Below are 13,841 nucleotides of genomic sequence, written 5' to 3'. Positions count from 1 at the left end.
CGTAGTAACTCTTAAAGTTATTTGTGTTTCTTGGTTGATTGTTTCTGAAAATTATGTAAAAGTATTTATTTTTTCATGTAAAAGTATTTATTTTTTTTATGTAAATAAATCAATTTATAGGTTACGCATGGACACATCAAACTCACTAATTGGTGTTGGTGATCTAGGATTGTGATTTGGGACATATTTATTTAAACAATTGTTACTCAAGACTGATATATCATACCATACGGGATATCTTCTCTATATGATCGAGCGGATCGATTTCTCTCCTTCATTTGTGGCCATCTTCTTGAACGCAGTAGCAACCAAATTTTCAGCTGTGTTCATGGTTCATTTGTCAGATTATTACTTTCTTGCGTTCAGCCAAGTAGATTTAGTTGTTGTTCGTTCGTGTTTTTTTTTCTCGTTTTATCTTAACTCAAACCTGTAATGTAAATGACATGAGAGAGGAAACCTATATTATATAAGTTCGATTTGTCACATTCTCGATATCAAATCTTTTGAGTTTCATTAATCAGTGTAAAGAGGTTATGTTATCACACAATTTTTTTGCTTCCCACATAATTTTGAGTTTTCTTTTGTCTCTATCTAAAGAGAATAGTACAATTCATTCCTCTTTTTCGTCTTACCCCCCGTGTAAGCTCTACTCATGCTCATTTGATTTGCAAAGACAAATATTTTTACTTGAAATCACCACAAAAAATCTTCAAAATATAATTTTTAAAAAAACCTTAAGTACTAAATTTAAAATATGTATAAACATATTGAACTTATACCAAGCTTACGAACCGTAGGATGGGACGGGATACTAAGTCCAGTTTGTTTCAAGTTCAACGTATTAAATTTGACACTTAAGTATTAAAATATTTTTATTAAATATTGTTTTTGTGTTTTTTTAAATCAAAAACATTATTCTTGATATATATATATATATATATATATATATAGAAAGTATACCTTCGTGTGGACCGTGTGGTGATATGTGTAGCATCCATCCTGAGGGGAATCGTCGTTGTTCTGAAACTCGAAACCACAAACGAGAAGGAACAGCTCCCTCTTTGTTACACATAATACAAAAAACGCATCTAAGTCAGAGAAGCCATCTTATCTTTATCACGTACCATTACCAAACAAATTCAATTATCAAGATCAATCTTACTCTTATATTGGATGATGTAATGTTGCTGCAGAGATCATCATAAGAACTCACAGTCTCTTTGTATAAAGACATTTGCTGGAGAACTCCTACACTTGTATGACCCTCTGGTACTTAAAGCGAAGTCTTTCTTTGCTGTTCAAACTTCATCAAAAAAGAGTATTTCTCATGTTTATCACTTCAACAGAAGACTTGTTGGGATCCCATGATCGCTTTTTGATGGTGACATTGACTCACCTTCAGAAGTCGACTCAATGTTCTGCTAACATCTGAAAAGTTGCATCTGACTTTGTACATCTTATAAGTGTAAAGGGTGATGAGTCAATGGTTCAGTTCTTACAATATCCTCAACCCGGAAACCATCTGAGAACAGAGGTGAAATCTCTCAATCAATCACTTGTGCGCATTAAAAGGGTTCCCACTCCAGAAAGAGGTTGTTGGAAACTAATTCAACACTGACAGCTTCTTCGTGGATTCTTTAAAACCTTTGCTGTTCAAAAAGCCATCCTCGTTAATGTTGGAAGTGATCAAGTCTTCATATTTGTTTTATTTATTTAGTGTATAAGAGTCGGCTGTATTTAAATCATTCGTATCACTTTGATACAAATGATATAAGTAACCGCCAAGTAGTAATTGTTTGAATGTTTGCGTCTTTACATTGGGGCATCTATGAGAGATGCAACTCTTAGTCCAAAGTGTGTCTTGTAAACCTATAAATATGTGTTTCACAATCTAATAAAGTATGTGGTTTTTGTTTACAAAAATCGAGTATTACAAGAAAGAAGAATACATTGAGTGTACAACAAAAACAGAGAGAGAGAGACAAAAAACAGAGTAACATCTGTTGTTGTCCGATCCTAAATACTTTGAAGTCTTACAGTTAACATAAAAAATCAGAACACTTATATAGCTGCATCACATAACACAATTGCTAGACGAACTGGATACATACCTACAGAAATGGCAGCAGCTCTGGCTCTTTCTTTCAGGAGAGAGTCCAAGCAAGAACATGATCACATCTTTTTGGACCTCGAAAATTTCATCAAGTTAAAAGAGCAAAGACAAAACAATGAGATAACTCACCAACAACTCACAACTTCTTCTAACAAGAGGGAAACAATTAATGTCTAAAATCTAATAAAATTAAGAGAAGAATCATCACAAAACCTGAATCGGAATAACATCATCTTATAGTCTGTGAAATCAATACAAATCCTAGGAAACAACAAGCTAAGAGTTAACAACTCCCAAGACAAGATACTTCAATTACGCTACAAAAACTGATTAACGTATTCCCAACACAAGTTTTTCTGTGTGTGTGTTTTTACAGCAAATGAAGGTGCAGAATGGCAAATATCTCAGAGTAAGACAAGTGTTATTGGTTATTCCAATGGAGATGAAGGTCTTGCTCAGCCTATTGCTTGAGGTAATAATAATGTAAAACATCTGCTTTCATTTCTTTCTTCCTTTTATTTGTTTATAAAAAGATTAGCTGGTTTCATTGACTTTTTGTATTCACCCTGCAGCTCCAAATCAATGATCAGAGGTTTGAGGATGCTGAAGAGATGGGTGAGACAAAGGATCATCAGTAAAATGTGCTCAGAAAACATATATTGTGTCTTCACGATATTTTAAGCGTTGAATGAGTTGTATTTTGTTAAACGATAAAATTGTTATGTTCTACTACTACATTTCAAAAAGTGCCTATTTCAATCATCCTCGTAAAACATCATCTCTCACTGAAATTAGATAAAGTAAACTATGATTGCTAGCTAGTTGGCTACTTAGTGAAGTCTTGTAAAATCAGACAGGTCCAAGGAACTTAAATTGAGAGTAATTATAATATCAATCTTCAAAATCTATTCAATTGAAAACTCGAGAACTTAGGTTTCACTACAACAAAACATTCCAAAAGATTGTTTCTTAAAGAGAATTCCAAAAGAGAAAGCAAAAAAAAAAAAAAAAAAAAAAACAGAAGTAGGGTTGATCTATGAGTCGGCGATGGTGACCTCGACCTCAACACCAGGTTCAATGGTGATGGAAGTGATCTGCTTGACAACATCAGGAGAGCTGAAGAGATCAATCACACGCTTGTGAACCCTAAGCTCAAATCTGTCCCATGTATTGGTTCCTGTTACACAACACCAATAGTTAAAAAAAGAGTCGCAGCCAATGTGCAGTGACAGAGTAGAGAACAATATTGCTGAGCACAATCACATTTTCTAAGACTATAAATCCTTAGTTTAATATCAAGTAAAATGAACTAAGGGATGGTTCCGAAAAAAATAAATCCATAGCTAGGGCACTTATCTAGTGTTTCTCAAGACATAAAAAGATGAGATGAGCAATCATAATTATACCTTCACCACAAGGAGCTTTTCGGGTAGTGATTTTAAGAACCTTGGTGGGCATTCTCACTGGTCCCTTAACTCTCAGTCTCTTGTCCTTAGCTCCACGAACCAAATCAGTGCACACTACATATATATCATTTGCAGCAACATAACGTTAAAACAATGATTTAGTATTTGATCCTAAATCATCAAATTCAAAAAAAATCCAACTTTCAATCCATTCACTGAAGCAAATCAAAGACCTATTTTAGAACGGTTCCCAATACAATGAATTGTTACATCTTCTATATGGTGGTACCCTCAAAATGAATGATATATGGTTTTTGAGAGCAGCTCAAAAACTGAATTGCTAAAATCGAAATGATTAGACTACCAAGATCCAAAAAAAAAAAAAAAAACCTTTTTCCAAGTTCTTCACATTCTTGGAGGAGAGAGTGATCCTGATCTTGTGAATTTGCTCAAGTGGTTCTTCCAAACCAGCCTTAGTTGGCTTCATTGCCTGGTAAGCCATATTTTCAGCTCAGCTTCTTCTTCTGTACAATCACAGACATACGAAACCGATGGATCACATTAACGTCCCATATATTCAGAGGTAAACATGTAAAATTCAGATTTGGATTAAGTGAAGAAACCTGAGGAGACGAACGAAGCTCGACGGCGTATTGCTGCTCTTTTCTTTTTGCTGCAACGAAGGAAGGACCCGAATCTTTTAACCTAAGAGACGTTTTATGGCTTATGCAAAAAAAAAAAAAACCCTAATTTTTATGGACTTATTGGGCCCAATCTATATACGGCCCAATAACTAATAGTTAGTTGTCATATCGATTGCCAGATTTGGAGGATCTGTTTAGTTGAGAGAGAGGCTTGACAATATTGCAATGTGAAGGTATTGTTCGGAAGCTAGATGATAAACGTCATGAGCTACCAATGGGAGGCCTCACAATTCTCACAAGTAATAGATGTAGAAGAGCACTCTCACATACACGACGATCGATGAAACGATTGTTTGTGAAAGTGAGAGACACAAGTTTACTAGTTTTTTTGTTCACTTATGGAAGCTAAAACAGAGTTGTGTCTTTTGGCATCAAAGAAGATCTTCAATTGAGAGTAGAGAACGTAATTATGGTCTCATCTTGATAGATGTAAATAAAAACTCAATAAGACAAAATCTTCTCAACCTTAGAAAACACAAAAACATTGGTTTGTCCAACAGAGCAAAGAAGAAAGTTTCTAGCAGAAGATACAAAGGAAGATACCAAAAAGTTGAGATCAAAGAATAGGCGATGGTGACTTCAAGAGTGCTGAAGGATCTACCACATCCAACATTGCTTCAAGCTCATCCACCATGGATCAGGTATGTGTCTGATCGATGACTATATAGAACATATATTGATACCGTCATTGACCATGTCATACTCTTTTACTACCAATTTCGTGTAGGTTCCGTCTAATATTAACCTTTTCAATAGTGAGAGAGCAAACTGTCCATAAGAAGTTCTCTGAAATTTTATATTCAGGTAACTCACTAAACTTAGGAGTTAGGAATGAATAGTCAAAAATAAATTCACAAGATTATAATTAGAGGATGTAAGTAAATGACTTGTTTTTCCTTCTTGTTTTTACGTTTTATTTATAGTCATCGTAATCGAACTCTTGATCAGGACACGATCAAATCCCCTCCCTCTCCTATGATTTTAAAAGAATGCATCTCAAAAATAAGACAGGTAAAAGAACCATCCAGTTAATGCTTGAGTTACAATTTAAACTAAGGCAAAATCTTTGTAGCTCAATCTGCTAAAGACTTGTAATGACTAATGATGATGATGATTTTGGAGATTTATTTACAGCCTTTTTCAAAGACTAAGAAACAAAAGAGAAAGATTAGGTTAATTCTGCAATGCTCTTATCATCTATACTCTTTCGGATCAAATCTGCACATTAGTATGATTAGTTAATTACTGTAAAAAATAAAAGTTACAGTATATCTTCTAGTTTTGAGAGATTGTTAACACTTAACAGAGTTATTATTATAAGCTAAATTGAAGCGAAATATATATATAAACCGGTTTTAACTACAGATTAAAACTGAGGGATTCATCGATGGGCCTTTCTTATATAGCCAGTCTACATGCTATTTCTGAGATTAAGGGGTCGCAAAGCGCCAATACATCTCTCCAGTCTTTGAATCTTTTGATCACATTATACGATTGTTGACACCACGAGATACAACGTGGCAGTTTCATTGCTAGAATTTAATACATTTGAACTAGTAACAAACACATTTGGTGTTGTATTACGCAATAATAAAACCTTTTTTTTTTTTTGATAAACCGTGCATAGAGTTTTATTTCCCTATTAATATCAGATAAATTGTGTCACTACATTATTACTGGTAATAAAACCCACATCGGAGCCACGTAAGCGTTAGAGATACAGCCGCGTGCACTAACTTTAAAATAGTAAATCCAAAGAGCGACCGTCAGATTCTCTGCCTAACCCTCCTCCGTTTGAGATTCAAATCGTGGCCGTTGATTCTCTTTGACCACGACGAATGAACGGCGGGCTGTATCCCCGACCGAACTCACCACCATCGTCACCTCATTCCGATCACTAATCACAAAGTCCAGCACAAAGTGGGTCCACACTTGTTCGCCACTCTCTCGCCTGTCGCGTGTGTCTCTCACGCTCCACATTTTTGTTTGTCCCTCCCTTAATCAGACAAATGATCTTAGGCTTTGTCTGATTTAGCGATTTTCATTTCAAAGTTCAAACACTTTGAGTTAAAGAAAAAAAAAACCTCGGAGGCAAAATCCCATGTGCATATGCTCTCTCAGTCAAAACTCACTCCTCACGTGACCCATTGCCACTATCACGTGATATATAGACGAGTACCATTTTTAGATACCATATATATATATATATGTGTCAGATCGATTCTTCGACAGATCCTTTGAGATTTTTTTTCCAATGCTGTTTTGTATAATTTGAATCCTATACATTTTTATGCCGTTGACAAAATTTTAAAATAAGAAGTACAGATGAATATACTTTAAAAAAAAAAAAATCTTACATTTATGTAGTTGACAAAAATAAGAAAAGAGGTATATTGACCAAAAAGAGGAGTAAGATGTTACGGTGGATCTTAGCACAGGCGATTATTGTCCTTGGAACTTAAAATTTGGTAAAATTTAGCGGCAGCTTTTCTTATGCTTTTTTAATTTCCCCTACTAAAATTAAAAGGATATTATAGGGTATCAAAGTAAAACCTAAGGACATTTCCGTCCAATGAAAAAAACATATAGAAAATATAAGAAGGGCCGAGAAAAGCAAATAAAAGAAGTTTTAATCAAAACAGAAAAGAAAAAAAGAACCCTCCTATCGAGTTCTGTGAGATCTGCTCCAAGAAAAAGAAAAAAAAAAAAAAAAAAAAAACTGGTGAGGAAGAAGAGGTGAATCGAGTCGTATGCTTACGTGGTGTGGTGATACCAAAATATTTATTTTATTGAGCGGTTTCTAATAACCTGTTTGGTTTCTCTGTTGTTCCATTTCGGGGCCAAAGGAAAAAAAAAATGAGGATTCGGAAGAACACGAAGCTGGCATCGGCTCTTTTAGGTTACGGCGGAGAGAGACCGGAGACGTATGTTTGTCACTTAAACCAGTCTCCATGGGATGTGATTCCGGTGACTTCCTCTGGCGATTGCGAGTTAACTAACCTGCTCGACTCGTCGTGGTTCCTCCCTCTATCGTCTTCCTCTTCTTCTTCTTCTTCTTCTTCTTCTATTCCGCCTCTCTTTCACCACCAGGTAATTCAAATTCGCTTTCCATATTTGATTCCCATTTCGATTTCGTTCTCACCAATGTTCAGCATTTCTTCTATCGTCCTCCGCCTCCTCCTATTAGCTAGGGTTTGTTTCGTATTTTTATTTATATCTGTTCGGGGAAACTTGAAAGAACCCTAAAATTATGGATTTTGGAGTTGCTGGGTCGTTTAATCTATCGATTAGTGTTGATGGGTCGTTGTTATTTTGCTTCGTTGATTCCCATTTCCTTTCTCTATCCCCGATTATTCTTTTTTTTTCCCTCTATCGTTATTACAAAAGTTTCTTCGTTAACTCAGTTCAATGGAGAAGACAATAACTTCAATGCGGATGTGAGTTTGGGAGATTGTAATGGCGCTGCTGTTAGGTAATAATAAACTATCCATTTTGTTCTTCACTCCCCTAATCGACTTGTCAATTATATCCACTATTGTCTGCTTTCGTTTTTGCTTCCGTCTTCTTGTTTTATTTTTTTAGGGTTTTACTCGTATTTTTGATAATCGGGTTATTTAATTTCACCCGAATCGAATTGCCGGGCGACCCGGTTTCAGTTTTTTTTTTTTAATCACATCTTTCTTTATTTTATTTTTTTATCGTACAGATTTAATAACTCCATGGGAGATAGTCACAACCTTGTCTCCGTCGAGAAACTTAATCTCAATGCGGCGGAGGATAAGTACGAGCTATCTCCGGACGCTGATGAACCAATGGATCAGAGCGATAGTAGCAGTGACAAGAAATCCGAAGCTCTCCTCGAGCCTAAATCGCCGGTCAAAACCTCCGACGACGAGGGCCAAGTGGGTGCTGTTACAATTCCGGCGCCGCCTAAACGCGGACGGCCACGTGGTACGGGCAAGAAAGCTCTAGCTTCCGCTGCCGCATCGAAGAATCCGTACGAGTTTAACTATTACTCTGGTTTCGGGCCACGGTGGGGGAGAAAAAGAGGCGGCTCCGATGATGATAAGTTAGGTTTGGGCGATAATAATAAAAAGAGCAGAAGTAGTACCAGTAGCAGTAGCAACGAAGAGGGTGATAAAACGGCGGCGTTTGGAAGTGGGAGCGTTAGCTTTGACGGGTTTGATTATGTGGAAGAGGATTATGTCGACGTGATGGATGAAGATGAGGAGAGCGATCATGGGAAGAAGCAAAAGAAAGACAAGATGATAATGATGAAGAAGACGATCAAGAGAGGAAGGAAGCCCGTTAAGGAAAGGTCTTTGAAATCCCTCATGTGAAATATTTTATGTTTTCTGAGGGCATTTCTGTCCTTTTATGTTTTTTTTTTTTAATTGTCTGTTTTTTTCTCATTTCGTGGGTTCGATGAGGGACTTTGTCTATTTTCTACCTTTATGTTGTATTTGGTTAGATGAATTTGTCTTAATTTTTTATTAATTTTTTTTTTTTTTTTTAATTTCATGTTTTCAATTCTTATTTTTTATCACTATTGTTAAGAAGAAAAACAAAATCTTTCTAAACACTATCATTAAACTTAATTGTGATTAATTAGTGATAAACTAAGTTGTTATTGTTTAAATAATTTATTTTTATCACTTTAATATCGCTTTTGTGAATGAATAAATCAAAATCTTTGTATATATACTTTTTTCATCACCGTCTTCGTTTTCTGTCATTTAATTATGTACTTATTTTTCACTCACATATTTGTCTTTTAATTCGAAATGCATTATAAAGATATAGTTTTCATAGGATCATTATAAACATAAAGGGTTTTAAGAGCATCTCTCATTTTTCAAATTTAAATTTATATCAACTAATCAAACCAAAGATTAAAATCTATTGTCAATATAAAAATTCACAAAAGATAAAGTATGTATCTTTTTATTTTCGGAGATAAGAATAAATTGCAGTAAAAATACATTGTTTGACGAAGTATCATAGTTTGAACTTTGAATGAATGAATTTTAACTACATAATATGACTGGTTTCATAGTAATTTAAAACACATTAATTAGAAAATTATACTGTTACATAAAAATATATATGAGTTTCTGATTTAGTATTACTAGTACATGCTAATAAGTAATAACATACACAATACTAAAAAATAATATGAAAATTAAAATCTACTCACAAAATTTAATATCTAAATTTTTTATACATTCATACTAATCTGTAAAGGTTACAATAACTTAGGATTTTTATTTTAGGATTTTTTATTTTTATTTTTTGTCAATAAAGTATAAGTTAGGATCATTACTAGGGAGATTATTAAGATGTTTTGATCCGAATTTATTGGGTAAAGAAACCCTCATTTAAACTTAGATTTTGAAATGCTTGAAAAAATTCATTTGATAAAAATATCTTATAAATACAACGAGCTTCTAATTTTCATGGACGCATTTTCTGGCTATAACCAGATCCTTATGCATAAAGACGATTAAGAGAAGACCTCGTTCATCACCGACCAAGGAACCTACTGCTACAAAGTCATGTCATTCGGCTTGAAGAACGTTGATGCCACTTATCAATGTCTGGTGAATAATGAACGAATATGGAATATTTGGACTTAGTCAAATACCGATTCAAATATATTCTCCACTATCTTAGGCAGATCAATCTTGTTGATAATTGATTTGTCTTTAAATATATTGTAATCTCCATTGTAAAGGATGAAGGAAATAAACATTCTTTTAAATAAGATGTTCGCAGAACAACTTGACCGAACAATGCAAATAAATATCAACGACTTGCTCGTCAAGTCGCTACACGCTAACGAGCATATCACCCACCTTCGGTAATGCTTTGACATTTTAAGCAAATACGATATGAAGTTAAACCCGGCTAAGTGTACCTTTCCAATGAAGTCAGGCGAGTTCCTCGGCTATTTGGTAACTCAACGAGGCATCAAAGCGAACCCAAAAGAAATAAAAGCCATTATCGATTTGCCATCACCAAAGATTGCTAAAGAAGTTTAACGATTGACTGGCCAAATCACGGCTCTGAATCGCTCCATCTCAAAGTCGACTGACAAATGCCTCCCATTTTACTAATTATTTAAGATCAAAGGAAAGTTCCAATGAAACGAAGCCTTCTACAATGTGTTCAAAAAGCTAAAAAACTACCACTTCACACCACCTATAGATAATAAAAAGGTTTATCGCTAATCTTAGAGACTTGAGAACAATTAGAAACAATTTTCGTCTTAAAAAATAAATTTGTTAAGATATATAGACTAAGAGTTAAGACACTGATAGATGCATAATAATAATATACCTTAAGAGGACAATTCTATTAATTAACCGTTTGATACTATAAAAAAATTATCTTGAAGGATTTTTTTCTTATTTGCCTTATCTATGTCAACATGCTGTTGTAATTGCTATAGATTTAGGTTGACCGAAAATGTTATTTTTAGCGAATCATTCATTTAGAGTATCGTGTGTGGTAATAACCCAATTTATTAATATCACATACACGTTAGTATTATTAAGTTTCAGAAGAGAAAACAATTACAAATCAACAATTCTCTCGTACAAGAATCATCGTGTAATATATGACAAATTAATATTCAAAATAATGAGTAATGATAGTTTTTTTTTTTTTTTTTGTAAACCATATTAATTATAAAAGAGTAGAGAAGAATCTCAAAGACTAGTTGTGTTGAGCAGCTCTCTGTAATCCTTACGAATTCCCCACAAAATCTCACTGCATTTTTTCATGCTTGGTCTCGAACCTCTATGAGGAGCTAGACACTGAAACGCCATCTCCAATACCTTCTCTAATGCTAAGTTGTTCGCTGGACTTTGTTCTAGCTTCGGGTCCAATACCGAAATCGTATCCCCACTCGTGAACTTCTTGATCGCCTGATCAAATCACGACCATTAAACGAATCAAAACACGAGTCACATAGTACTATATATATATATAGATACATAGTAGTTTAGATAATGTTTAGTTTACCCATCTAATGGTGATGCGTTCTTTTTGTCCCCTGCTAAGCTCAATGGGACGTCGACCTGTGAGAATCTCGACGAGCAGGACACCAAAGGAGTAGACGTCGCTTTTCTCTGTGAGTTGATACGTTGTTAAGTACTCAGGGTCCAGGTAACCTGCGGTTCCTTTGACTTGTGTTGAGACATGTGTGGCTCCTGATTCGGTATCTGGAGCTAATCTTGCGAAACCGAAATCTGCAACCTTGGCTCTGAAATTCTCAGTGAGGAGAATGTTCGAAGACTTTATGTCTCTATGGATGATAGGTGGCTCTATTATACATCAAGAAAACAAATGAGTCAAATTAAGAACAAGTACAACGTAACTGACATGGAAGAAATTAACTAAAGAGAGAAAGAAGGATTCATACGTACGTGTATACATGTGAAGATAGGTAATGGCATGAGCTACATCTGTTGCGATATCTAGCCGAGTGGCCATGTCTAGAACCTTTCCTTCCTTGCCTACAAAGAGCCTCCTCCATTCAAAAACATTGCTCGAATTGTAATGAAATATTATTTATGAAAAGAGAGAGTAGAAAGTACTCACAATCCAAGTGATCTCTGAGAGTTCCATTGGCTACATACTCGACAATGAGAATCTTCTCGTCATCGTGCACCACATATCCATAATATTTGACCAGACTCAAGTGTGTAACTTGAGCCAAGGTCTGAATCTCACTCTTAAACTCTGCACCTTGACGGTCGTCGTGCATACTCTGCATACATATATATACCCTTCATCATCATATTATAATTAATTGAGTAACAATATATGGTGATCGATTCTCTTTTGTAATTTAGCTAGCAGAATAATTTTGAAAAAAAGACTTGAGAAGAAGAGAAGATCAAAGACCTTTTTGGCCCGTTTGACAGCAAAGGTAGTGCCATCTCTAAGTTTGACCTTGTAAACAGTGCCAAAACCTCCTTGGCCGATCCTGAAGGATGGGGAGAAGTTCTTGGTAGCGTCGTAGATTTCATGGAAGGTGAATCTTGAATGCTCTGTTTCGTTAGCATTCCCATTATTATGCCTCTGCAAACTTCCAGTTGAGCTCCTTCTATTATGTTCTGTACAGAGAACAGAGTATACACACACATTAACACATACACAAAGACCAATAAATAAATAATATCATCAATTGTTATGATATATCAAACGGTGAAATTAAAAAAAAAAACATCAACTATACGAGTAATACAGAAATTGAAAAAAGCTATATATCATAACCCTTGGAGGAATATAGATAAGATACCGGAAGAAGAGGACTTATTAGAATCGTTGAAATTTTTGGAGGAAACGGAATCGGGAGGAGTGAAGCAGTTGATGAAGATGCGGGAGATCCAACTGGCGACGGAGCTAGTGGATTTGTCGGTGGGGGTAGGTGTAGGGCTAGGGAAGGAACGATCGGTGATAGAACTCGTTATGCTGTAAGAAGAAGAAGCGGTTGCAGCAGGAGAAGATCCGCCGGTGTAGCTATGTCTCCGACGACTGGGCATCGGAAAATTACGTAGAGCCCTCGTTTCGTTAGTGAAACGTCGTAACAATAGCGGACAAGGGAAGAGACTGACTTTTACAATTTCAACTTACAAATACTTTTTTTTGTTTTGTTTTGTTTTTTTCTTTCTTTCTTCTGCGTTGATTATTTATTTTTCATAAGACTCTCTTTTTTTTCCTTTTCGGTGTGTATTTATTGCCGCCAGCTCCAGCTATACATACAACTTGACGTTCTCTAATTAACGAGTAATTCAAACCCCGACAAGTTTAGATTATTAAGCGTATAATTATTATTCCCCTAATATTTTTCTATTACATAGTCTCATGATTTGTAATCATTGTCTTAACATAGAATTTGAAAAAAAATAGAAGACAAAACGGTTCGTTATTACATAATATTATTATTATGCCAAATATACTGTACATTTTGACAAATCAGATATACTATTCGCTATTACATGATAGCAAATAGTATATATAAGTATATAACATCAAGAAAATTTATAAGCATGTTTTTTTTTGTTTGGAATAATGAAATTGATTTGTCAACAAAAGATAATTACGGCAAAAAAAAAAAAACAATATAGAGGATAATAATTAGTAGTAGTTCATTGCCAGACGTAATCTATCTAATCCGTCTGATACTAGTATCTGTTTAGAGACCACCATATTAATAAATGCGAGACCCTCTCTGTTTAATGCAATAATCGCAATCGCATTAAATTTTGTATTTTTCAGAACATATATATACCCAATCAATAATAAAAGTAAACTTTAAGTTAGATTTTTTTCATTGGATATTCCCATAGGATTTTAGAATACGTTCTTTAAAAGCGGTAGGCTTAAAATATGAAATGGTAAATAAATATTAAGTAACTTTGATTTTAAGGTAATCAATCAATAAATATAATACTAATATAAATTAATTAGGCTATATTAATATGGTTAGGATGGAAGATTCATAGCAGTTGAAGTAGGAATGATATTTGACCCACTTTACCAATCAATAAAGAATAATAGTCTCTGACAGTGACAGAGGGCTTGACCTTTTTAATAATGGGCCATGAT

At 34.7% G+C, this 13,841-nt stretch overlaps 3 protein-coding genes across 4 annotated transcripts; 1 reads left to right on the top strand and 2 right to left on the bottom strand.

The window, feature by feature from the left end:
• Nucleotides 1–2,981: 2,981 nt before the first annotated feature.
• Nucleotides 2,982–4,260, bottom strand: LOC104737745 (small ribosomal subunit protein uS10y). The gene is made up of 4 exons (XM_010457999.3): nt 4,143–4,260; nt 3,910–4,043; nt 3,520–3,633; nt 2,982–3,290 (listed from the first exon to the last, which is right to left on the bottom strand). Exons 2-4 carry the CDS (start codon nt 4,019–4,021, stop codon nt 3,148–3,150), a joined length of 369 nt encoding a protein of 122 aa, XP_010456301.1. The 5' UTR covers nt 4,022–4,043; nt 4,143–4,260; the 3' UTR covers nt 2,982–3,147.
• A 2,586-nt stretch (nt 4,261–6,846) lies between these two features.
• Nucleotides 6,847–8,805, top strand: LOC104737744 (uncharacterized). 2 transcript variants are annotated; one of them, XM_087482042.1, is made up of 4 exons: nt 6,847–6,945; nt 7,070–7,313; nt 7,628–7,695; nt 7,930–8,805. In XM_087482042.1, exons 2-4 carry the CDS (start codon nt 7,080–7,082, stop codon nt 8,561–8,563), a joined length of 936 nt encoding a protein of 311 aa, XP_087338168.1. In that variant the 5' UTR covers nt 6,847–6,945; nt 7,070–7,079; the 3' UTR covers nt 8,564–8,805. The 2 variants fall into 2 exon arrangements, with proteins under 2 accessions (XP_087338168.1, XP_087338167.1); XM_087482041.1 differs by having other exon boundaries at nt 6,853–6,959.
• A 1,924-nt stretch (nt 8,806–10,729) lies between these two features.
• On the bottom strand, nt 10,730–13,147 carry LOC104737743 (calmodulin-binding receptor-like cytoplasmic kinase 2). Its single transcript, XM_010457995.3, has 6 exons — nt 12,532–13,147; nt 12,135–12,346; nt 11,829–11,997; nt 11,654–11,743; nt 11,250–11,551; nt 10,730–11,152 (listed from the first exon to the last, which is right to left on the bottom strand). Exons 1-6 carry the CDS (start codon nt 12,773–12,775, stop codon nt 10,934–10,936), a joined length of 1,236 nt encoding a protein of 411 aa, XP_010456297.1. The 5' UTR covers nt 12,776–13,147; the 3' UTR covers nt 10,730–10,933.
• Nucleotides 13,148–13,841: the final 694 nt, after the last annotated feature.

The sequence above is a fragment of the Camelina sativa genome, chromosome 13, assembly GCF_030686135.1.
Source record: "Camelina sativa cultivar CO46 ecotype springtype chromosome 13, ASM3068613v1".
In the NCBI taxonomy this organism is placed as follows: Eukaryota; Viridiplantae; Streptophyta; class Magnoliopsida; order Brassicales; family Brassicaceae; genus Camelina; species Camelina sativa.
This window is presented reverse-complemented; position numbering and strand designations above follow the sequence as displayed.

What these genes read in the sequence shown, in the direction of transcription:
- LOC104737745 (XM_010457999.3), bottom strand. Translation starts at nt 4,021, where the DNA reads ATGGCTTACCAGGCAATGAAGCCAACTAAGGCTGGTTTGGAAGAACCA. An exon ending in TGTGAAGAACTTGGAAAAAG is followed by an intron (nt 3,634 to 3,909) that starts GTTTTTTTTTTT and finishes ATATATATGTAG; the next exon opens with TGTGCACTGATTTGGTTCGT. An exon ending in AAAAGCTCCTTGTGGTGAAG is followed by an intron (nt 3,291 to 3,519) that starts GTATAATTATGA and finishes GTTGTGTAACAG; the next exon opens with GAACCAATACATGGGACAGA.
- LOC104737744 (XM_087482042.1), top strand. Translation starts at nt 7,080, where the DNA reads ATGAGGATTCGGAAGAACACGAAGCTGGCATCGGCTCTTTTAGGTTAC. An exon ending in CGCCTCTCTTTCACCACCAG is followed by an intron (nt 7,314 to 7,627) that starts GTAATTCAAATT and finishes TCGTTAACTCAG; the next exon opens with TTCAATGGAGAAGACAATAA. An exon ending in TGTAATGGCGCTGCTGTTAG is followed by an intron (nt 7,696 to 7,929) that starts GTAATAATAAAC and finishes TTTATCGTACAG; the next exon opens with ATTTAATAACTCCATGGGAG.
- LOC104737743 (XM_010457995.3), bottom strand. Translation starts at nt 12,775, where the DNA reads ATGCCCAGTCGTCGGAGACATAGCTACACCGGCGGATCTTCTCCTGCT. An exon ending in TAATAAGTCCTCTTCTTCCG is followed by an intron (nt 12,347 to 12,531) that starts GTATCTTATCTA and finishes TTCTCTGTACAG; the next exon opens with AACATAATAGAAGGAGCTCA. An exon ending in AACGCATCACCATTAGATGG is followed by an intron (nt 11,153 to 11,249) that starts GTAAACTAAACA and finishes TGATTTGATCAG; the next exon opens with GCGATCAAGAAGTTCACGAG.